Below are 24,012 nucleotides of genomic sequence, written 5' to 3'. Positions count from 1 at the left end.
GTGGCTCTGTTGGATAAACGACCCCAGCTCTTGATTTTTGGCTCAGGTGACGATGTCAGGATTGTGAAATCGGGCTCCGCACTGAATGTGGAGCCTGCTCTCTTTCTCCCTCTGCCCCTCGTTCTTTAAAAAAAAAAGGTGACACTGAAAGTATTTTCCCTTAAAAACCTGGCCATCTCATAAATTATCGTCATACTGAGAGAGGATAGATGATATCATAGTGATAGAGAATAAGGGGGGAAACCACCGCTCCTCTCTTAGAAAACAGTTGAAACTTTAAAGTGAATTTAATTCACAAAACTTTGGTAACATCTTTGCGATACCAAAACCTGAAACCATTTGGGGCTTAGGAGGACCCCATCCCAAACCGGTCAGTTAGCGTTCTTCTTCTGCTGTGCTGACCGGTGTCAGGATTCCTGAGTTTCCAAGCAGCCGCAGAGCCCTGCCAGCACTCCAGACCAAGCACAGAATGGACCAGAGCTGTGTCCCCAGCCTAGGGAGCTCTCCATTCTTACCGTTCGTATAAGCTGGCTCTCTGCGCCACAGAAATATCTCGGTGGCCTCTAGGTGTAGAAGGGCCTGGTTTGGGAAGAGAGAGCAGTACAATGCAGGAGCCACACTGCTCTGCAGAAGGAGGGCGGAGGCATTTTGACTTTTCTTTGCAGCCTGAGAGGAGGGTAGGAGACCAAAAGAAGAGAGGGCTGGAAGAGACTGTGGAGGAGCTAAGGGAAGAGGCGGTGAGTGAGTGCGGGCCACCGACAAACCCCTACAGGCGGAGGATGGCCCCTATATTTGGACGGTGGGAGCTAGTCCAGCGGACCCTCGAACAACACGGGTTTGAACCGCACGGGTCCACTTTGAGGTTGACTGTTTCCAATAAACACACTGCAGCACTCGAGATGTATTTTTCTCTTCCTTAGTTTTTTCTTAATAACGTTTCCCCCTAGCTTATTTTGTTGTAAGTAAACAGATGGATTAGGCATGTGTTAATTGATTGTTTATGTTATCAGTAAGGCTTCCGGTCAACAGCCGCTATTAGTAGTTAAATTTCAGGGGAGCTCAAAGTTATATGAAGATCTGACTGTGTGGGAGGGGTGTCAGCACCCCCAAACCCCATGTTGTTCAAGGGTCAACCGTACACAATTCTAAGTGATCACCTGGCCTGGTCTATACCGCAGCCTCTTCCTCTTGGTCAGGAAAATCTGCTCTGTACAACTGCCTTGTGTTGCTGCTTTAGGGAAACAGAGAGGGTGGGTGGCGCTTTGGGGCTGAGGAAGCCAGCAGGGAAGCCCAGTGGGCACTGGCAGCAGGGATGGCCACAATCTGGCCACACTGTGGATGAAACCAGAGGACTTCTGGCTGTCCGGAACAGGGGAGCTTCTCAGCACCCTATACAGAGTGGCCCTCGTGTTGTTTTAGTCTCACTATACAGCGAAGGACCACTCCCTAAGGCAGCAGGTCCTGGGGCTACCCAGTGTCTGGGCTCTAGGACTAAAAGAAGGGGAAGAGCCCTGAGATGTATTTTAGAGGGAGTGTTGGGCTTGTTGCATCAGGAAGCTTCTACCATAAGAGCCCCAGATGCGGACACGCTACCTGGATTCTGGCAGCAGTACCAGAAACACGTTAGAGGGGGAGGGGAGGCGGGCCACTGGGCCTCCGTGCTGTGCTCGCAACATGTTTCAGCCCTGTAAACTCACCTGGAGGGAGAAGGCTCGCAGGGCGGGAATGGGGATCAGTGCGGCCATAAAGAAGGCGGTGACGTTGCTGATGGAGGTGAGGGCCACGCTGGCTCCCGTGCGCTTGAGGCACTCTCCAGTCCTGTCCTGAGGACGAGAAACCACAGTGCTGAGAGCTGCACAACGTGGGGTCCCCTCATGCCACAGGTCAGGCCAATAGTTCAAATTCACGACACATGGAGACAACACGTAGTTTATCATGCTGACGTCAGAGTGGAAGAAAGGGTTATCTCTGCCTACCCCTGATACTGGCATCGAAAATGCTTTCAGGACTACCTATACAGTCCTGTGCGTTCCCGACTACCGCATCCAAAGCACAGAGCTGTGAGACAATCACTGAAGTCAATTTTTAGGATTTAAAAGGGGTGTGTTGGGAGAGGAGGGAGGGTGGGGACAAAGTAACCCAAAAACCCCACAAAAATCCAGAAAAGCAAATACGGGCTTTGAAATAGGTGTTCTGCAATTCTTCTCATCTCTTTCACTCATTTAGAGGCAGTAACATGTCATTGACTTGGTCTACTAGGCCAGATTCAAGAAAATTAAAGGACAAATACTCAAGAACAGAGGTGATTTTGGCTGGCTCCAAAGCTTTCTGCTTTTGTTTTTCTATTACCTCAAAAGGGATTCTTTTATTCTGTCCTGTTTCACTAAATGCATGTGCCAGAAGGAAAACATCATCCACGCCAACGCCAAGAGCAAGAAATGGCAAAACCTGCAGTGAACACAAAGGGTGGTGCATTAGACACATGAAGTCCAATTCAGTTCCTTCTAGAGCCATGGGGAACATTGCCCCCAAGAACTACCCTCAGGGCAGCTTACAGCAGCTCATGGTGAAGAACCTAGTTCCCAGGTTAAAATCCCCTGGATCTAGCCCTCTGGCTCACAGGAGGTCTTATCTATCCATTTCTATTTTTAAGCCCTACTATTTTTTTACTTAAGCTAATAAATGATAAGGAAGCTAACCCATCAGAAGCAGTGGTTCTCAGAACACGATGCCTGGATGCGCATCATGGAGAACAGGTAATTAGAAACTCCAGGAGTGGAGCCCAGCAATTGGAGATGTCACCAGCCCTTCGCATGACTCTACCGCACACTCAAGTCTGAGAACCATGGCTCTAATGAATGACCTTCACTGCGTTGATAAGTGAAGCTTCTCTACCACCACCAAGTCCCCACAGAACTTCCACCCAGTGTCAAGGGCTCCACTTAGGAGATAGCAACCCCCCCGCCTCCCAGGAAGTGTGGCATCTTGGTAGTAAAGGTCGGAGGACCTGTGGGTGACATGGACACAGAGGAGGCCACTGGGCCAAGCCTGGGGAGGTGGTATTTGTCGACAAACAGTGGACGGATGGCTCCTTTAGTACCTGAGTTGTTGCAGCGTTAAAGGAAATCCCGATCAATGAGCACAGGCCCAATCCTGCAGCCACTGACAGTGCAACCAACAGGACGCCAGCCAGCCCCACGGCACCCTGGGACTTGGAGCAGTCCCAGCGCAGCATGGTTAAACAGGCATAGGCAAGCTGCGAGCAGAACAACGGGGTGGGGGGCAGGTGAAGGAATGAGGAGGGGGAGACAGGGAAGGGGGAGACACAAAACAAAAGCCAAACATTAGAATGTGTAAGGATTCTAATGTTTTCCCCCACCCATCACCCCAAATCAAAAGGTAGAACTTATGAAATCCAACAACAATTTACACTACAGACATCACATGAAATGATATGAGTCAAAGATGGGCAAACCGCAAATGGGAGAAAACGCTTTACACGACCACTTTTGAAATCAAAGCCGAGCTCTCTCTGTCTTGGATGCATGTGTGTGTTAAGAGCAGTTAAAAAGCAGGGGCAGTCATGGAAGAGATCAAACCCAAAAACTAAACCAGCTCTCCCCCCGTGCTCCCCCCGGAGAACCGAGCTGACTGTTACCATCAGTAGGTAGCCACTGGCCACTCGGATGACACTGACATCAGAGAAGGACTTCAGGATGTCGTCCAGGGTCGTCGTGGTAAAGGAAAGCACCTTCTGAGTGGAGTTGGGAGCAACACTTTGATGAACCACCTGTGGTCACGACATAAAGTCCCAAACAGAATGGAAGTGTCAGTGAGCTTCAAGAGCACAGACCTTGGGGGACGTGTCCCCTCCACTAAAGCCTCACTTTTTTCTGATGCATTAAAAAGAGTTCTACATGATTCAGGTTTGAACTTTGGACTGACATGAAATGACCGTGGTCCCGGAACAATGAAGGCCACTGCCGGTCAGCTGGGAATGTGGTGCCATGGTGAGCCGGTGCCCGATGTCTACAGTATCTCTAGGTCCTGTGCACCTGAGGCCGACCTTCTTCTCTCCGCGGCTCTACAACAGACCTGTGGTCCCATCGGCTCCCCCCAATCCAAAACAACTCATTCTTGTGGCCACTCCTCCCCCCTTCATTCGCTGGCCACTTTTAAAAGGTCACATGCAGCTCAGCAGAGGTCACTGCTTGGGAAACAAAGGCCAGCTCCTGTCACATGACCTAATCAAGGGGGACTGCAGCTGTGAACAGATTCTATGCTTTGCTAATGTTTTCCAGACACTTTTTCTTGCTAACCCAGTGTTTTTTTAAAAACTGTTACGCCTTCACTCTGGAGTTCACAATTGGTTACTCAAAATGTCTTACGCGTCCCAATTAAAATTAGCCATCACCCACACAGGAAGGTTTCCATATCTAGGAAAGGAAAAAAAGTTTTCACTCTACCAGGTCCCCAAAATGACGATTTGTTTTGAAAACAGGTTCTAGTGAAAAAACAAAACAAAATAAAACAAAACCCGTTTTAAAACATGGCAACAATGAAGCACGGAGTAACTGAGGGGTTTGTACCCAGATTCAAAGGTGGGCGTTGGAATGCGCCGATTTACCTCCACGTATGTCCTCTGCCAAGCCTCCAGGATGGCTGCTGCCTTGTCCTCGTTCCAGTTGATGTGCGAGACATACTCGTACCCCTTGAAGTGCTCATACATTTGTTTGGGAGTCATTAACTGAAACATGGTCTGCAAGGCGTGGGCACTGTGACAAGGAGGCAAAGACACGACATCAGCATTCCCAGGAAGCTGTCCTTCCTGCTTAAACTCCTGAACGCACGCCCTGCCTCACTCACAGCCCTTCTCTCCTACAAGAGCACATGTTTCCATTAAATGGGACCTGGATGGTGATTTTATTTAATAGATGGATGTACCATATTAAAGGTGTAACCTTACAAACCTTTTACAGATATACCCCAAAATTCAATTAATAAGCAATTTCCTTTCTCAGTTTCTAGTCAGTGAGACAGGAAGGGTAGGGGAGCAGATAGCTTGACCAGATACGCTGGGCTCGGGAGTGTGCGCTCGGGTGTGCAGAAATCCCAGCCGACAGCCCTCCTCAGGGAGAGATCTCAGATGGAGAGCCTGACGCTTGACCGAGGGGAGTCTGCGAGTGCCCAGAGGAGGGTTCTTGTTCAGCCGTCGGCTGTCGGCCAGTCTGTGACAGAACTGAGCTCCTACCGCTCCTCCCTACTCGCTGTGACCACTGCCACCCGCCTGCCTTACACTTGCCCCCATTTTCTACGTAATAGGTCTTCTACAAACCTACAGTCACTAACTTATGGTCCCGATGAAAACAACAAATCGCTTGAAAAATTCCCCACAGGGTGGTTTTTCAAGCTGGTCTGGTCCACTAGTATTTCCTAATATTCTATTACACCAGACGGCTAGCTAGGATAACAGTTAGGTATTAGTACAAATACACTTGCAGATGTCAGGAGGAAAGTGGTTTCTGAGGAAAGGACAAAAAAAATAGATGGCTTGGATTTTTCCTCCATGTGCTGGATTACCTGACAAGCTTCCCAGTGCTATTCTTGACTGTGCCACCCACAATCAGTTCCTCCTGCCAGTGCATATACTTTCGGGATAATCCATGACATCCACCGTTCAAAACAAGGGCCACATCAAGAGGCTAAAATAAAAAGACAGCCACATAATTATGGGAATTAGCAGGCAGGTCACATGCCTTGTTAAAATCCAGTGCATTAAGGGCTTGTTTGTTTCAGAGAGAACATTAATAACAAGGCTAATGAGAGGCATACGGCAAATCTTGCAGCAAAATTTAGCTCTATAAACAAACTTAGCTCCATAGACAAAAAAAGATCGTTGAAAATCAAATCTTAAAAATGAAAATAATAGGACTAGGCATGGGGGGAAGACAGCAAGCTTTGCTCTCGGTCCCTGGGAGCAGAATCAATGACTGTACTCACTTTGGTTGCATTCTTGTTGGGGGCTGTGGCCGGGCAGTCTGGATCAGCCGGGTTGAGGCAGGGCCGGTCCATATAACCATGACCAACTTCAGCCTTATTCAGCATTTCCTCCCAGCTGTCCACTTGATAGTTTATTTTCTTTAACTCTTCCAGGAATTCCAAAGGGTCAAAGTTTGTCCACTGCAAAGGAGGCTTACCTCTGTGAAAGAAATTAGAAGGCGAAACCATGAAAAGAGGCTTTTCCAAGCCTCTGAGCCTGTGCAGATCGTGTATACTGCGTCCGGGCTGCACGAGGCTTTCTGGGAGTGCTGCAGCGCGGGGACCCTGGCATGGAAAATGAGTGCTCCTTTCCCGGGGATCTGTATGCAAACCCGGTCAGGAAAATAACTCATGAATGGAAATGGCAAGCAGAGAGCTTGTAAGTTAACGAAGAGATCAAAGACTCGTTACTGGCTACTATGTCCTCTTTAACACCTGAAATTAAAATTTGCCAAAGACTGAAATCCAAAAATAAGGGTTGGGGGTGGTGGGGCAGTGGCAGGGGACAGGGGGGAGAAGAGGGAATCATGATGTCAAGTTAGCACTTCCCAGCCTTATAAATGCTTTGTAAATGTCGTCAATCAAAATATTTGATCTCCATTACCTTCAATAATCCCATACTTATGAGTTCTCTCTGACAGCCTGGCAGTGGACCTCGAAAGCCCCCTGCTGCCTCTGCCATCACCACCATCAAGGTCACTTCCCCCCACACTCACTTTTGAATCTGTGCTGTTGACAGACCAGAAAGGCTTTTGGCTGCCTGTTATGTGGTTCAAACCACACTGTAGCTGCTTAACCAGGCTGAAGTCATTATTCAGAATCTCCCAACCAGAAAACACAAAACCCCTTATTTCCCATCTAAAACTGTACACTGAAGGTCAGGGTATGGCCACTGCAAATTGCTTTTGCAGATATGCGTAAGCTAGGACAGAAACAATAACCCAAGCACGAACTCTTGCATAATTAACTGAAAATGTCTACACTGATTAACAATTATTTCTTAAAAGATGCAGAGTATATAATATCCAACTGGTAACCTGTGAGGCATCCCCTACCATGGCCTTCAAAGATAGCGGATTTCCCCCTTCAATGTCATTAATGTGATCCAAAGAAAGGTTAGTGTTTTACTCTGCAGGAATCTTGAACTTTAACTCAATATATTAAATTCTGACATGTATGCACTAATACATTCTCTTTCCTTACAAAATAACTTAAACCTATGGCAGTGCCTGGTTAGCAAAACTGCGAACACTTTATTAAAGAGTTAAAAATCATACATACTGAAAGAATTTGCATTTTATTTGCATATAAATAGGTTGGTAAAAGTGAATGAAATTTAATGGTGCCTTCAGAACTTTTTTTTGAAAAGAGGAAAAACATTCTGCTGCCGTCCCCTCTCCCCCCACTATTCACTCAAAAAATGCCCCTGGAATTTCAATGTTTTTATTTCTTGTTCAAAACTGAAATAGAATAAATAATGATCCAGTAACATCCGATACATTCTAAAGTTTAGAAATCACAGACATCAGAAAATAAGATCACATACTTACAGTAGGTATGCTGTCCCAGATTGTAACTTTGCCCCTTCCCAGAAGCAGTCCAAAGGTGTAATAATTAAACAAGGGTAAAGATATTCTATTATCTGTCAAAGTTAAAAAGAACAGGCCACATGTTAGGATAACACACACCACTGAGGAATTTTTGAGAATTTCTTAGAAAAAAAAAGGAAACTATACCTGATCCATGTAACCTGTTTCTGTGATAAGTTCTCCGGATTTGTAACACAAGTGTTCCAATTTCCACTGTCTAGTGAAATAGAAAGCAGAGACAAACATTCTTACTGTAATAACCTAAGGAAATCAGTGCAAAGTTGGAACTATAGAACATTTAGAAAGAACTGCAATTTCGATCACTTTTTAGTATCTGTCAAAAGGAGCACAACTTTTGCCAAGTAAAGACTCAACAGGCTTGCTTTAATGAATAGATAATACTCAATTGTATATAACATGTGGGTGTTTATGTAAATGAATGCTACCAAAGTACTTGAAAAGTCTTGTTTTCTTAAGCATCCTCCCAATAATCTTGTTTACACCATTAATCTGCTTTTTCCTACATACATTACAATTTCAGGGAAGATAATTCAGAGTTGAATTATCACAAATTCAAAATAAATGGAGACTAATTAGTAAGGTTTCTAACATATTAACATATATTCAGGTGGGAAAATATTACTGACTTTTTTTTTTTTTACTGGAGTTAATGTCCTTATTAACAGTGTTCAAAATGAATTCTCCTGCTCTTCACCATGAATGCTGTTAACAACACTGCCAGGTGGCCAGATTTCCTACTTTCCAGCTTTTTATTCTTGTTCTATAGGCAGGACATTAAATATACTGTTCCACAATTACCTTACTATCTATCACCTATCTCTTATTCTGTCATCTCTATAAAAATGCTCTGTAAGCCCATGTCTTTCCAAGTGTCTCAGGAAGATAAACTTACCTTGAAAAAAGAGTAAAATTTAAAAGGGTAGGGATGGCAAAACCAGAAGAAAAATACGTTTTTAAGTCTCTCTAAACTGCTCTATTTTGTTGGTCTCCTCTTTTTTTTTGTATTTGTCACCCAAAGGAACGTTCTGGACTTAGCCCACTTCCCTATGGAACCTTCACATCTATCCTGCAAGGTCCCCAACGAAATGCCACCCCTTCCCACTAGGCTGTTACTGCCCAGTGCTACTGAAAATCACCCCTTCTCTTGAACTCCAGAGCACTGCTGGTCTGATCTGCTTCATACCTGGAGTACCTGGGCTGGGGAGCGCCTGTGCTTGGCTTTGGATGTACCCATCTACACTGATGTCTTCCCTCTTTCTAACCAGACCATCAGCTCCTGAGTGAAGGGCTCAAGTTATTCATCCATCCTTCCATCCACCCACCCACCACGGATGCATCTTTGTATATATTCATTCTGAATTCCACACAGCAACAACATAGACTATCTGGCCTGAGGAGGTCCTCAATATCACTTGGTCAGTGAACTCACTTCCTTGAGAAGGGCATGACTGTGCATTAGAGAAACCTCTAGGGGGTCTTGGAGCCAGAAGAAAGCATTTGAAACCTGGCTCTACTGTTTAATAATTATAAGACCTTGGACAAATGCTCTAATTGATCTACTTCCTGGTTTTCTAGCTTAAAAAATGAGAAGGGTTGAACTAGGTGTTCTTTAAAGCTCATTGCAATGCATACAAGTTCTCTGGTTCCATCACACATAAAAAGAGTGTAATTTTATTGTACAGACACCCACATCTTCTCCTTAAGTGTGTAAGTGACAAGTCCCTTCAAGATAGGGTTCCCCCTATGTTAAAAATGGGTCAGCATGCTTGCAGTGGCCCTAGAATGCCCATTTCCACGTTCTTTACCGGGCCTCTCCCTACAAACTTTGCAAAACTGCATTGGGTAGTTGCTTCCTCTACAGAATGGGAGGGATGTGCTGATAGAGCAGGGTGTGCTCACTAGTCAAGTCTGCCTGACCAAAGTGTCAGAATCTCTCTTTACGTTTTCCCTTTCATCCATTACATGTACCTCATTTTGTTCTCAGAGCCCCCTAAGGAGAGTAGACCACATGTGATCAGTAATTTTCAGATGAGGCAACAAGAACATGTGATTCATGCTGGATGCTAGGGTTTGGTCTCCAGCAACATGGGTCTTAGCCAGTCCAGTTGAGCCCACGGAGAGTGGAGGTTACCACAGCAGGGACAAGTCCAGATTTTCCTTTTATGCTTTCTCTTCATTCTCCCTGGCCACTGAGTATGCCTACAAAGCCACTTACTCACCTCTCCTGTGAAAAACTGTACTATCAACCACTCAGTTAAAAGGTGCTTCAAAGCAGTGCCTGGGTGGCTCAGTTGGTTAGGCATCTGACTCCTGGTTTCGGCTCAAGTCACGATCTCATGTGCCGTGAGATCGAGCCCTGTATCAGGCTCCATGCTCAGTGTGGAGTCTGCTTGGGATTCTGCTTCTCCCTCTCCCTCTGCCTCTACCCCCACTAGTTCTCTCTCTCTAAAATAAATTAAAAAAAATAAAATCTTAAAACAAAAAAAGTGCTTAAAAGCCTTGGTGAGGGACAGGATAAGGTTAGGTAAATTCCAACTCAGTGGTCCCCTGAAAAGAAGGTTTAGTGACAGTCTTCTCAATAGCTCAGGGAGAAGACCCAGTTCAAATTCATAATCTAGGCAGTTAGTCAATCAATAAAATCCAAGTGCCCACCCTGATCTAAACGCTGGGGTGCAAGGATGGACAAGAGATTTGATCCCTGCCCTGAATAACTCACTGATTCAATAGAGAAGAAAAAGGACTGTCAGTTTTGATCCAGAAGTCTTTGTATGTTTTTACTATACCCACAGCATTGTTAAATTAGCTATGAAGCTAAAGGATAATATTTTGTGAAGCAGTACATGACTCCTTTCAGTAAGAATTCACCAGAGTGGCTCAACCTGTTGGGCACTTTGTAATACATACCAATTGCCAATAACTGTGGGGAGTACAAAGTAATCAGAAGTAAGCTCTTACTTTTTTCCCCCCATTCTTTTAAAGTAGACGAAAGGCAATTCCAACGGTAACTTCTCCGAAAACATCTTAAGCAATGACATGTCTTCAGAATGGGTATATAGCCCCACAAACAACTGCTTGAAGGATCAGATTCATTTTGGGTATATAGGGCCTAGATACTTACTGAAAATACATGAACGTGTATTTGATTTATCACTAATCTCTAGAAACAAAAATCAAGATTTTTTTTTAAAGAATCACTTCATTAGAAAACTATCTGAACTAACACTCTAAGCATATTTCCAGGGCAAGGTAACTTACTAAAACCAGCAGCTTCTTTCCACCAGCTTACCTGTTATACATATATACATGGACTCGGCTGGCCTGGAGGGCTGAGTCCAGGTGTTGTCGGAGGGCTTCTGGGGTCAGGACATTAGCACCGTCTTCTTTCGGGGTCTGAATCATGAGTTGAGGATTAAACATAGCCTCTTCTCCAATCTTCTGGCGAGTATAATTTAATTCACGACTTACTCGTCCACCAACTGACAAACATGTACAGGCTTCAATTAGAACAGCAACATCCCCACAAATTCATGTTCTGTTATCTCACTAGAGGTGCAGAATACGTGATAAATGATCTCTGGTTATGAACATGTATGGGAGATGTTTGGGGGTGGGGGTGGGCAACATTCACCATTATTATTATTGGCGACGTTCATTTCACCAATAAAAAACATTAAAAATATTCACTAAACCCGTGAACAACTGTCCTGCCCATTGCATATGCAAACTTAATGCATACGTGTTTGTGCACCTCCTAACTAATACACCATATGTGTGGAGGGGGAGGGGGAAGGAAAACTTGAGACACCTTTTCCCTGCAGTCCAGACCAAACACCCCTGTTACAATTTCTTTCACTTGTGTAAACAATGTGCCCCTGCAGCCCAGTTCAAGATAAATGGCTTCAATTTACACTCTTCTTCTAAATAATCTAGCAAAAGAAACAAGGAAAGGTGGCAAATGTGTGTTCAGGACAAAACGTGCCAGGAGAAGATAAATAATGTGATTCACATCAGCTGGACTTGAGAGGAACCAAATGTCTCCGCCATGGCCCGGACGGCCAGTCTCTGGGTCCTGGCTCCACCAGACTCACCTGGCAGCATCCTGGAACAGAGGTGCCAGGTTCTGAGTGGCCCGGAAGCAGGCAGCCTGTGTTCCAGAAGCTCCCCTTGTGATTCTGAACCTGCTGCAGAGGCCAGAGCCCCAGCCCCAGGACCAACCGGCTCTCCAGCAGGCCAGCCACAGTGGGGCAAGCCACAGGCCAGGGCGGCAAGGTATGCGGCACATTGTTACTGCAAACTGCTTTTTTGCCTACTTCCTTAGGCCCTGCGTTATATTTTAATTATGGTTTTCGAACAGGCCAAGTTCAGAATGCTGCCACCTGGCTGGGAGGTATGGGGGGGAAGGGAGTTTCACTTCCTAACAGGATAGGTGTGCGGGGATACTGAAGGAGAGTGCTCTTGGAGAGGAGGGTGCTTTGACCCAATAGAGCCACAGGGAAGGGGTTGTTCAGGAAGGGGGCAGGAGGGCAGCAGAGAGAGAATTCTAGAATAGCACCCCCCCTTCTCCCCCTCCCTACACACATACTCCAAGGCCAGCTGCTGAATCTGAACAGTGAGTCTGAATAGTTCCTGAAGTCACTGGTAAGTTGCATGTTTACTCAATAACAGGCCTCAGCAGCAGTGTAGAAAGACCCTTCAACAATCATCCTAAGCTTTCCCACGAGGAGGATTCCTTTTTCTTCAAATTTAGTATTCAAGGACATAAACATTTGGTTTGGGCAAGTAAGTAAGTACTGGGAACAACGGGTTGTTTAGCTCTCTTGGCATATTTTATAAACAAGGGGGCAGGCTAAAAAAGCAAATAATGCCCTCATTAGGAAAGCTAGTCCAGATTCACAGACTGGCAGGATCATCTGTGCAGGTCCACGCAGATGGTCAAGGCCACTAAGGACTACTGTGAGGTGAGGCGGAACATACTGTAGGGTGTGTCAAAGAGGAGGAGAACAGGCGGGGAGCCGGCATGGGGGAGGGGGGGCAGAGAGGGGGAAATTACCAATCGGTTACAGAACCTATTAACCCTCCCGGGGCAGAAAACGTTGACAGATGCCCTGGGGAATTGCGAGGACCCTGCCACCATTCTAAAGTTAAAGAAAGACCACATAGGAAAACATAGGAAACTTGCAACAAAGGATAAATTTACAAGAAGTCCCAGGCCTTTTCAGGATGCTCTTCTAAAGCTGCCTGCAGGCAGGGTCTGGCTCCTTCTGGCAGGAATCACAATGCATTATTTCAACCAATTAACTAGTGAACTGAATTAGACTCAATCCACATTCTCTGGAGATAAAAAGACTGTTTGAGGCTAAAAAGCCAATTATTAGTCCAGAGGTCACTTCTGAAAAGCTACAGAGCTCCAAGCCAAGGAGCTCCAAATAGCCTTTTGGGGGGGAAAAAGGCTGAACTTCTTCCCCTTTTTTGGGGCATGACATCAATGCCCCACACCTATAAATCATAAATATTTCCACCAGCTCCTCAAGCATTGGCATAGCATATGATCCCTTGTTCTGCTTGCAAAGTTCTGCTTCCTTTTATCTTTCCTGAACCTTAAGACTTCAGGTAAATTAAAACCATGAGGTACAAACAAAAGAGTAACAGCAAAGTGGGACCACAGACACCCCCCCCACCACCCTCCTCTTCCCTGCCTAAGAGCAGCAGCCTGACACTATAATGGAAAAAGGTGAAGACCCAAGAGAAGAGCACGGGTGGCTCAGTGGGTTAAGCTGCTGCCTTGGGCTCAGGTCATGATCTTAGGGTCCTGGGATCGAGTCCTCAGCAGGGAGCCTGTTTCCCTCTCTCTCTCTGCCTGCCTCTCTATCTACTTGTGATCTCTCTCTGTCGAATAAATAAATAAAATCTTAAATAAATAAATAAATAAAGATCACATCAAGGCTCATGCTCCTGGAAAGAACTTTCTACGTGCTTTCAGACCGACCTTACAATAGGTCAATTATTTTATTACAGGGGGTGTCAGAAAGGATGCTATTTGCTATAAGATATAAAATGTACTTCATAGGCTTTATAGGGTCACTTTTTAGATGGTTTAAGACATACATTTTAAATAAATGCAAATATTTTAATAAAGGTGTATGTCATGTTTCTGGAATTGAAAATCTTTTTGTTCGTTCATCTCTGTGTTCTAGGGATAAATTTAGTATTTTGCTAACATGACAACTGGTTTCAACCAAGACCGGACTATCACTGTGGGTAGACAGAGCAGCTAGAGATGAAAGACCCTGAATCTGAAGTGTCTTCAACCACCTAAGCTGTATCCCACTTTTGAGTACTGTTAAATTCAACTTCTTTTGAACTGAATACTACACAGCCATATTTTATTTAATATTTCTTCTTATATTTAACCAAATATGAATGTCTTTGCAAAGTTATTCAGTCACTTTAAGAAAGTCTCACTGACATCCACTTTCCTTGACAGAAAGCCATACCACAGTTCATTCACCTGACGAGCAGATGAGGACACCTACTGTGCGCTCAACGGTGGGGTGATGCGGTGGGTGAGGACAGCGTGTTCAGCTCCAAACAGCTCGCTGGCCAGTGAAGCACAGCGCTGACAGACAGACACATGGATAAGCTAACCTCATGGCAGGATAAGTGCCATGGCAGCAATCAAGGTGGTGATGCCACGTGAGTCACTGGGTGGCAGGAAAGGGGAAAGACCACTTCAAATGGAGTGGCCCGGGGAAGATCTAAATAGAAGGAACATTCAGCCTGACTTTGAAGGGCTGGGGGAACAGTGCCTGGGCAGAGGAACCAGCCCCCCTTTTGGCTTGCAACAGGAAGAAAAAGGAGGCCGGTGTGGCTGGAACGCGGTGAGACTATAATTATGTCATTCACTTGGTTGCGCTGGTAGACTTAGCTCCTTCTCGGGTGTACCTGTGTCATAAACTACGCAGCATTCATATGCTCTTACATCAGTATTCACCCAAGGGGCTCTGGAACGAGCTACCAGAAACAGAAACCTCTCTGGAAGGAGTGATTTTACGGACTCACCTGACTTCTGCTACCCTAGCAAAAGCCTAACCTAAATCACAGCTGAGTGACAGCCCAGAGCTGTTCCTAATCTAGCCCATCTTCCCCATCAGGCAGTGGTGTGAAGCTCCACCGCCAGGAAGCCCCACAGAACCCCCTTCAAATGGCTAAAATCCCAGGTGCAGTCTGGGAAATGGTTTCTGACTACTGAGCAGAATGAGCCATAATTCTCAGTATTGATGATGTAGATATGGGTACATACTGAGAGCTAGGAGGTTTATGGAGAATATTTACCCATTTCCCTTTGGGAAAGTTTATTGCTATTTCTTAATTTTTCTGCACGGAGCTAGTACAATTAAAGACTTCCGCATGACAAAGGGGGAAAAATACGAAGGCTACTTGGTAGGGATCTCAATGAAAAACAAGCCCAATGCAAAAATAACATGCCTATTCCTCATATTCTAAAGTCCTCTTATACTCTTTTCCTCCTTCCAAACGCAACAACTTTTAACAATAAAATAACAACCAAACTCTTTGAATGAGATGTGTAAAAAATGTTATCTCAGGATCCCGGGACACAAAATAACCTTTCAAATTTATGTACGTTTTCCATTTGCAAAGCCATTTCACATTTCTTTACCTATTTGTAAATATTTTGCATGGTGCTGCTTCCGCACTGAGCTGGGGCAAGCTGGACTGGACAGTCACATGATGAGAACCTGGATCAGAAGGGCTGGGTTCTGAGTCGAAGCTTTGCAACAAATCCTCGACACAGCAGGGCCTCAGTAACCTTCTTTGTGAAATGGGATGAAAATGCTACTACTAACCTCATATTGTGGTGTGGTATTACCAATGTGTGAGAAATGTCCCAAACCCTTAACCAGGAGCTGAGCAGGCATCTATTCATCTGGTCACTTATTCATTTATCACAGGCCACGGAGCATCGCCCTTATTTTACAGAAGAGGAAAAGTCGCTGCAGTGTGGGGGACTTGCCCAAGCTCACCACCACCCCTCCAACAGGAGGTGGAACCAACCCTCAACCCAGCATCCAACTTCCCTGAGAGAACCTTGTGGCTCCTGAGCACTTGTTGAGGACACAACTCTAAGAGAGCCAAATTCCACACACCAGACCATTCCAAGCTCACAGCTAGAGGTTTTGGAATGCTCCAAAGTATTACAAGGGACAAACAACTGGTATTTTTTAATTTGAAGGACAACAACATTGTCTCCCAGAGTGTTTCCTGACACCGAGAAGATAGCTTTTCCAGTAGAGCCCCATGGGTGGCTGCCAACAGGCCCCCATTTTCCTTCTGGTCCCCAAGGGGGGCCTGTCTTAGAGGGGGCAGAGAGGTGAGGGCATACAGAAAGCAAGCCATCTTATGCCTCTTTACCTGGAAATTCTCTAGAAATCTAAGGTTCAAACCAATTCTTTGAAAGAGGTGGGGTAAAAAAGCATCACTTGTGCAAAGAAGTTCTCATTCAAACTCTGCTGATCCTTTCCTCCTGAAATCAAACCATTATGGCTTTCCAAGGTGAAGAAAGGTCAGCTCAGGTGGGAAGCCATTCCACCCAGGGGTCCATACCTCAGGGCCAATGCTATTTCAATCCATGGTCGAAGAAAGATGCTGCCCTCGTGACGCTCTCCCGCCTGGTACCATTCCTCAGCACAGCCTCTGTGTGGAGCTTAATAAACGCCTGTGGCACTCATGCAAAAAGCTTTTAGCAAAAGCTTATTGTGATCCACAGAAAGGTGATCTGAGGGACCATACGAAGTGCTGTTTCCAGTAAATTCCAAGTCCTTTCAGGGAGGCACTGCCCGCCGCCCACTTACCTCGGCACACCAGGCACATGCGCACACCCGGCGTGTCAGAGGAATGAATGAATGAACAGCCTCAATACAGAGCCTTGGGAACAGGCAGTCATCTGTGTAAGATATTAATTCTTCCCAAAGCCTCAAAAAGTCAATCAGTCAAAACAAATGACCCTTTCAGCCTGAAAAGTACCCACTCAGAGTCCAATTAGGAAAATGGGGTCTGTGTATATGCAAGCTGAGCATTTGCATTTGATTAATCCCATGAATTCTCTAACAGCCTCTAGAGAGATTTTTTTTCTTCCCCTTTAGTTACTTCAGGTCCTTCTTTCAATGTTGCGATTAGTTATTGTGAGGGTGAAAAACTACAAATCTCCAAAAGGGTGTAACTGCAAAATTATTAGCACCAGCTCATTTTCTAAATTGAAAAAAATGAAGATTCAGTAATTTGGGCAATTGGCTGAAAACTCCTGAGCTGTGAGTTTTAGTCACTCTTCCAGCCATCTCTTTTATTCATGACTAGCCAACTGCTGCTTAAGCTACTGGGCTGTTTTTCTCCTCGTGGGATTGTGCCCTTGGGTGTTGCCATGGGAAAATGCTAGAATCAGATAGCCCAAAGAGAATTTGCCTTCATGAAGTGAGCCCAGTGAGTGAAAACCACGAAAACAAGACAAGAGCAGGACACATCCCCACACCTCCCCAGGGGCAGCCTAGGGCAGGAGGGGAGGAGGGGAGGGCCGAGGGGGGTGGTAAGGAGGGCGGAACTCAGTAGAAGAGGTAGCAGGCCTGAGCATGCCCCCCCATCACAAGCCCCCATACCAGCTGTTTGTGGTGCCATCTGTTACCGCCCAGGCTGCTTCTCTGAATGGCTTTCCCTGAAGCTGCCCGCTCACCCTGTCGGACACGATCAGGTCAGCCCAGCACTGTACCCACCCCAGACCTGCCGCCTGCCACAGCTCCCCCCACCTGGTATTCTCGCTCTCCAAGGCCACCGGCTCCCAAGATGACACTGAGTCTATCGGGAGACCCATTCTTCCCCAGTCACTTACTGCTGTGGCAAATGAGGGCTGCGGACAACCCCACCAAAGCCAGGCCACGAGAAGTCGCAGCTGCAGACTCAAGGCTGTTCCTGGCGTCCTGCTGGACGTAACAGAATGGAGCTCTGCTCTGTCCCTAGCTGTGCGCTTGCCCACTGTGAACTGCCCCAGGCCCTACAGTGATGTCACCTGAATGCTCAAGCCCACAAGCAAGTAGATGCAAACCTAAGTCCTTTCTTTCTGCAGGAGCCGCTAGCCTGGGAGAGGCAGAAGGAGAGCAGCTCAGTCAGAGGCAGTGCCGGCCCAAGAAGCCACGACATTAGTGCTGTGATCAAGTCCTAAATTCTTAGTTAAGGCCTCCTAAAGTCTTCATTAAAAAAAACAAACAACAAAAACCACACAACCCAACCACTACAACAAAAGCCAAGTGCTTGCATGGTGGCGGGGCTCTCTACCCCAGCATTCAGGCCGCTGAGTAACATTAACCCCAGCTCCCTTCTCCTAGCTGCTGCGGGGCTGACATCACCTTTCTGCTCTGGACAGTCTTTTTGCCATTATCCAGCCTGGGCCTCCTCCTGGAGCTGCACAGGGGCGAAAACAATGAGAATCCCCACCTCCACAGGCAGGCCAGGGCCAAGGAACATCACGACGACTGCCGCTTTATCTCCCACACCCTCACCGGGAGCTACCCTCGGGGGATTCTGTTGCCATCAGGATTAGCTGGATTAGAGGTTTATGCATAAGGACCCCCTGGGGCTGGGAGGAAGTTTCATCACCAGGTCAGCATGGTGTGAACTCTGTTCTGTCACCACCACCACTCCTTACAGCCACCAACTGAAAAAGGGGAGGGGACAGCAGGAGAAGCGCTTGGAGTGCAAAATGCATGACCTCGGAACAGCCATAAATTCCCCCATCATGCATTTCCAAGGGCGTGGGCCATTCAAGACGGTTCTCCTGTCAAGCAAGAGCCCTACCGAAATGGGTCTGACAGTGGCGGTGAGCGTAGTAGTAGCCGAGCTGCCCCAGAAACACAACACAAAGAAACTTGTAGTCCTTTGCTAAAACCAGTCAAGCAATTTGGGAAAAGAGGTGCGCTGTTGGAACCTTATAGCATAGTCCTATCCCATGTTGGGGGGCGGAGGGTCCCATTTATTTGAAGGAAAACAATGGGGGATGGGAGTGGAGGGTGGGTAGTAAGAAATCGGCCTAAGCCAGAGGACCTACTCTTAACTCCTTTTCAAAACTCAGTGACGGAAACTTTGCCTCCCAAGAAATCACTTGGCCCTTTTACCTACCCAAACCCGCATCCTGGCTGTCGCTCATGGGCTCCCTGCACGAAGCAAACACAATTTATAGAGAAAGCAGTGGGATTTCTGCAAGGGTGTGCGAGGGTGTGTGTGTGTGTTTTATAGAACAGTCCCTCTTGCACAGAACTGGGCTGTCCCGTCAAAGCCGTGTCTGTTATATTTCTGTCTTTCCCTTCTGTTTGGCGCATTCACCAACAAGAGAAAAGGAGGTAAGCTTTGGCGGCCCTGACCTGCAGCTGGAACACAATACTTTCGCACAGCCCTGCCGACCCCTGACATAAATTTTACACCGCAGCTGGCATTTACACACTCAGCATTACCATATGTATGGCTGCTCGGTGCTAATTATGCTAATCACCTGTCTAACTCGCTGCTGCGAAAAATGGTTGTATTTAGCACTCCAGTGCCTACCAATGCAGCTTACTGTGTGGCTGAAATGTACATTCAGACGGCCCTGAATGGCAAGATTTTTCCACGTTGCTGGCTACATTCAGGCCTCAGAAAAATTTATTCAAGTCAACTGGTTTCGGTCCGCAACAAAAAAGTTACGAGAAAAAAGTGAGTGTGTTCTTGCCCTAACATTCTGGATCTGCTTGCAAGCAAAATGATAAATCAATTGGTGTGGGAAACAAAAAGGGAGAGAGATTTCTTTTGGGAGCCATGTGAAACTGTAGCCTATTTAAAAAAAAAAAAAGAAAGAAAAAAGAAAAAAAAGAAAAAGAAAAAAAGGGTCATCCTATTCCCCAAATCTCTAGAAAGAGCAGTTAATAGATATTTAGCCCTAATCCCAATTCTCTCAAATTGCAGGCTTTGTTTGCAATTAAGCAAGGTATTAAACATGTGCAATTTTTTTTTCTGGATCATGTGTGGACTAAAATGATGGCATCATATTTATTGTTTTTAAAGTTACTACAACAATGCAAAAAAAGCATGGGGGAAAAATCAGGTAAGAGGAAAGAAATAATTTCTTAGGCAGCAAGCGAAAATTCTTTTGTTATACTTAGAAAACTTCTATTTAAAAAGACACTGTGTCTATTTTGTGAAGTTTTCTAGTTTCTCCCCTAAAGGAGCTAAGGAAATCAGGGAATGGGGGTGGGGAAATGGGAGAATTCAAAACAGAAAAACAAAAGTGCTGGGAGAGAGTCAAGAAGCCTACATTCTCCTTAATCTCAAAAATTCCCATTTTTACCATCACTGTTTCTAAAAGCAATGTTCTCAGAGCCCTCTGAAGTATGGATCTCTAAAATCGGGATAATATTATTGCAGGTTGTTTAAACAATTTCCCAAGTTCAAATTGAAACCCCATTTCCTCCTAACTCACAAAATACCTTCATATTAATGTTTAAAAACCCTCAATTTAGTCAGTTTAAGGACTGCTTAGTACTAGATTATTTGGACATACAGATAATGTGTAGGCAGTCCAATTTCCTCAAATTGACGGCAGCACTATAGAAACATGTCTGACTGGAGGGGCGGCCCAACGCTCTTACCTTCCAAGGATCATCATTAGTAGATGTTTTACTGAAATCTAGACACTGGGAGCCAACTGGAAGGCCATTTCTTTATAACATATCTTATGATACATCTATATAATATATCTATATAGATATAACATATCTATATAATATATCTGTAATATATCTTGGGCTGGCCCCCCAGCGCTACCACAGGTCTGGACAGCTCTGTGCCCTAGCTTAGGTGTACACACAGAAGGGACACCGACCCAGGAGGTTTTCTCAGATCCAGGAGAGCGTGGTGGGAGAAGCTGCTCCTCCTCTTGCTTCACCCCCTTGCCCTTTAACTCACAGCAGATGAAAAGGGTGACGCTTTTTCCCAGATGCTACTGGGAAAACAACAGCTCAGTTCCTATCAGCCCCTCCCCATCCTGTTCAACATTTTATCAATTTATCTGACCCAGTGAGGCAACATGATCCAAGCCACATCTTGCTCTCTTTGGCATCCCAATTCAAGTGGCTTTTGTTTGCCAGTAAAAAGTATTAATTCCTCTAGGTTTTTGTAGTTCCAAATCTTGACTGTGCCGACAAAAGCCCAAACACCATGACCACTGCCGGCCGCTGTAGAGCCCAGGGCATACCTCTCGGCCCCTCCCGGTCTCTGGCTCTTCTTTAATAGAAGCGGACCACCCTGCCTCATGGCACAGAGCAGTGTTTACATTGCAGTACTTGACTGTGTAATACATCTGGCATTTTTGGGCAGGATTCCTGAGCTAGGGGCCAGAAGCCCTTAAGCAATGATTTAAGGGGAAAAAAATCGTGCACATTGACTTCACAAAGCCCACTTCTAGTTCCTTTTGCTTACTTTTATACACATTTCATCAGTAACTGAAAACTATTCTGGTTGATAAACTGGGGAAACTGATTCTTTTCATTTATCTTAACGACAAGACATCAAGCTTGTGTGGTGGTACTTGCTTCTCACTAGCCTCACCTCACCACACCTCACCAGTGGTACTGTGGGACCCACAAGCTGTGTGGACGATTTGGGCCAACTTACACCTGGGTTTCTAGAAATAAGGTCCTACCTCCACATGATACATCTCTCCAACAACAAAGTTGTCATTCATTCGCAGATACCTGACTGCCCGCCAACAACAGTTTCCCTAACACATAGTTTTTCCAACTATGCTATAAACCCAAATACAACAAAATAGTCATAGTCTTGAAGGGACTGGGGACAGAATGCATCTTTCCCATATCTTTCTCTACAACAGTCAAGGTTTCTCAGTGGCAGCATTCTACTGTTTTGGAAGATGGAATTATTCATGTCAAACCTAGAGATACACACAAGTAGAAAAATAGGTATTACCATATAAAGGAAAAAACAACAACAACCCTAAATCCAGTTTAAGGGAAACAAATCCAATAGGTTTTATCACGAAGGACCCAAATTCAGAGTTTGGGAGTGGAGAACAAGTAAAAAAAGTGCTTATATCTTGATGACCCTGATGATAGCTGTGTGGTCAAGGAGGGTTCCCACTAAGAAAATCCCAAGGAGTTTCCTCCTTATGTACTGCTGGAAGCGTCTTCATGAGCAAAACCATCTGCTCTCGGACCTCTCATGTGGATGGTCCATCTAATGTGGCAAAGTCAGCCACAATCTGAATAAGGAACTCTGTCCTCTTCGGTGTTCCTTTTGCCTTTGGAGGGAGTTCCATGCAGGGAGAACCTGAAGTATGGTGCCTGGGTTAGAATGTCTCGGTTTACATTTTACTTAGCATCTCAAGGAATGCTAAAGGGCATTTAGCCCTTTATACAGTTCTTCTGTATTTCACACAACACGTTAAACACAGGGGACCAAGACGAATTTCACACTCCATCTGTCGGTGAATTCTAAGGCACCTCAAAAGTCCAAAAAAATGCCATGGCTCTTCAATAGGGGAAGTGCATCTTCTGCTGACAAGACCCCATCAAAGAGTAAGGTCGGGGAACCAACCCATACTAAGATAAGAACGCCAAGGATGCAAACGGCAGCTTTGCATGTGGTATCTCCCACAGCTGGTTTGAAAGAATACATTTTCTAATTCCCTCCTGTCAGTTTGTGATTAACCAGATTTACTACCATTTCAGATTTCACACTAGTAACTCCAGAGATCCACTGGGAGGAAATGATTAGGGCAGTTTAGGAGTAGGTGAGGGGAAAGAAGGATGGGAGAGGGGAAGGGGAGGGAGGTAGAAGAGCTTCTGGGAGCCAGTGAGGGCAAAGGAAATAGGATTAGGATCACACGGGTCTGGTGATTATTTAGGGGTGTCTTTTTTCAAAATAGTATCAAACTAGCGCTGAGCTAAAATACTATACTTCTGCAAAACAGCCTCTGGTCTCCTGTATAATGCTTTTCAAATATTTCCGTATTTGTTTTCAAAGCTAAAAAGACCTTCAAAATCAAGCCCCCTCCATCTTCCCTACCTCCCACCCCCACAAAATAGACCACTCTTCTGGGTCTAAAACTGGGCAGACAGCTGGCATGAAGCTGGGGTGGGGGGAAGGGCGAATGGTAAACCATGAAAGCAGCCCCTTCCGCTGCACAATTGTGACCACCACCACCCCTCCACCCCCATACACACACACACATACACATCAGGAGAAGAGGGGCAGACAAGTTACAGCTTGGCCTGAGTGGACAGAGCTCTGGGGGTCACGGGGAGGTCAGCTTTGAAGGAGAAATCCCAATGAAATATAAACACAGCATTGTGGAAACCAGACAAATCTCCCATAGCTTGTCCAGCCAGCGTTAATCTCGCCATCAGCTGTGGTGCATAATCCAAACAAATGGATCCGGCGGCTCGTACATCTGGAAGCTGTCATCTTCTGGAGCCTCCAAGCAGCAGTCCATGTATCTGATACAGCCCGTCGCCCAACCTCGCTTCGACACTCCTTCGGCGGGTCAAGAATGGTGGGCAGTAAAGAGACACGGGAGATCCGGAGGGTCAGGTGGCCTGGGAAGAAGGCACCTGAGGCTATTTGGTATTTTCAAGCAATTATTGTTGGGTGTTGATTTTTCAGTCATTTTTCTCCAAAACCACAACTCCTTGCACCTGCACGTGGGCACCCACTATTGCAATCTGACCCGATAAACATCTTAATTTTTCAAAGTGCACAGGGGACCAAGGAGAAGAAAGGAGCTGCATTTCAGCAGGTCTTTCTATCCCTTGTGAAATGCCCCCAAACGGACAGCCCCAGAGAGCAGAAACTGGGGGATAATTTTGAAAAGGGGAGGTAAAGTTAGAACCCACTGGGCCCATACAAGCTCAAGACCTCAGCCTCTTACCGTGTGCCTTTGGCTCTGCTGCCGAAGGGCATGGGGTGGGGGTGGGGGGGAGGTTTGTGACGGGAGCATCTGGAGGAGACCTAGACCACGGAAGAGCTAATGCACTGCACAGGCTTCCAAACGGAGCTCTTGTTTCAATGTGAACTAAGTCCAGTGGTGTCTTTTCCTGTTTTTTATAAAGTCACGTTCATATTAAACCTTCACCTTACTGTTCTTGAAATACAACAAGGTCTGCCTTCAAAATTAAATTACCCAAAGGAAGAAAATATTAGAATATACAGCTTTTTCTTTCTTCCATGGCTTGCCCTTCTCTCTGTCAACTTGTCATGCTGGATTTTGTTTTTTGTCTTTTTTTTAAATTGGACACTTAATGTAATTCTAAGA

General features: G+C 45.7%; 1 protein-coding gene across 4 annotated transcripts in view; it reads right to left on the bottom strand.

Moving 5' to 3' along the window:
- Positions 1–24,012, bottom strand: part of PTCH1 (patched 1) — a 70,491-nt gene that overhangs the window by 30,069 nt on the left and 16,410 nt on the right. For all 4 annotated transcript variants that reach the window (XM_059411721.1, XM_059411720.1, XM_059411723.1 and 1 more), the window contains 10 exons: positions 10,936–11,125; positions 7,776–7,845; positions 7,590–7,681; positions 6,001–6,199; positions 5,581–5,702; positions 4,628–4,775; positions 3,659–3,790; positions 3,101–3,256; positions 2,350–2,448; positions 1,698–1,823 (listed from right to left, as the gene is read on the bottom strand). In XM_059411721.1, the coding sequence (XP_059267704.1) occupies positions 1,698–1,823; positions 2,350–2,448; positions 3,101–3,256; positions 3,659–3,790; positions 4,628–4,775; positions 5,581–5,702; positions 6,001–6,199; positions 7,590–7,681; positions 7,776–7,845; positions 10,936–11,125 (1,334 nt within the window). The remainder of the gene's footprint in view (positions 1–1,697; positions 1,824–2,349; positions 2,449–3,100; positions 3,257–3,658; positions 3,791–4,627; positions 4,776–5,580; positions 5,703–6,000; positions 6,200–7,589; positions 7,682–7,775; positions 7,846–10,935; positions 11,126–24,012) is intronic.

This window comes from Mustela nigripes, chromosome 9 (genome assembly GCF_022355385.1).
Source record: "Mustela nigripes isolate SB6536 chromosome 9, MUSNIG.SB6536, whole genome shotgun sequence".
Classification (NCBI taxonomy): Eukaryota; Metazoa; Chordata; class Mammalia; order Carnivora; family Mustelidae; genus Mustela; species Mustela nigripes.
This window is presented reverse-complemented; position numbering and strand designations above follow the sequence as displayed.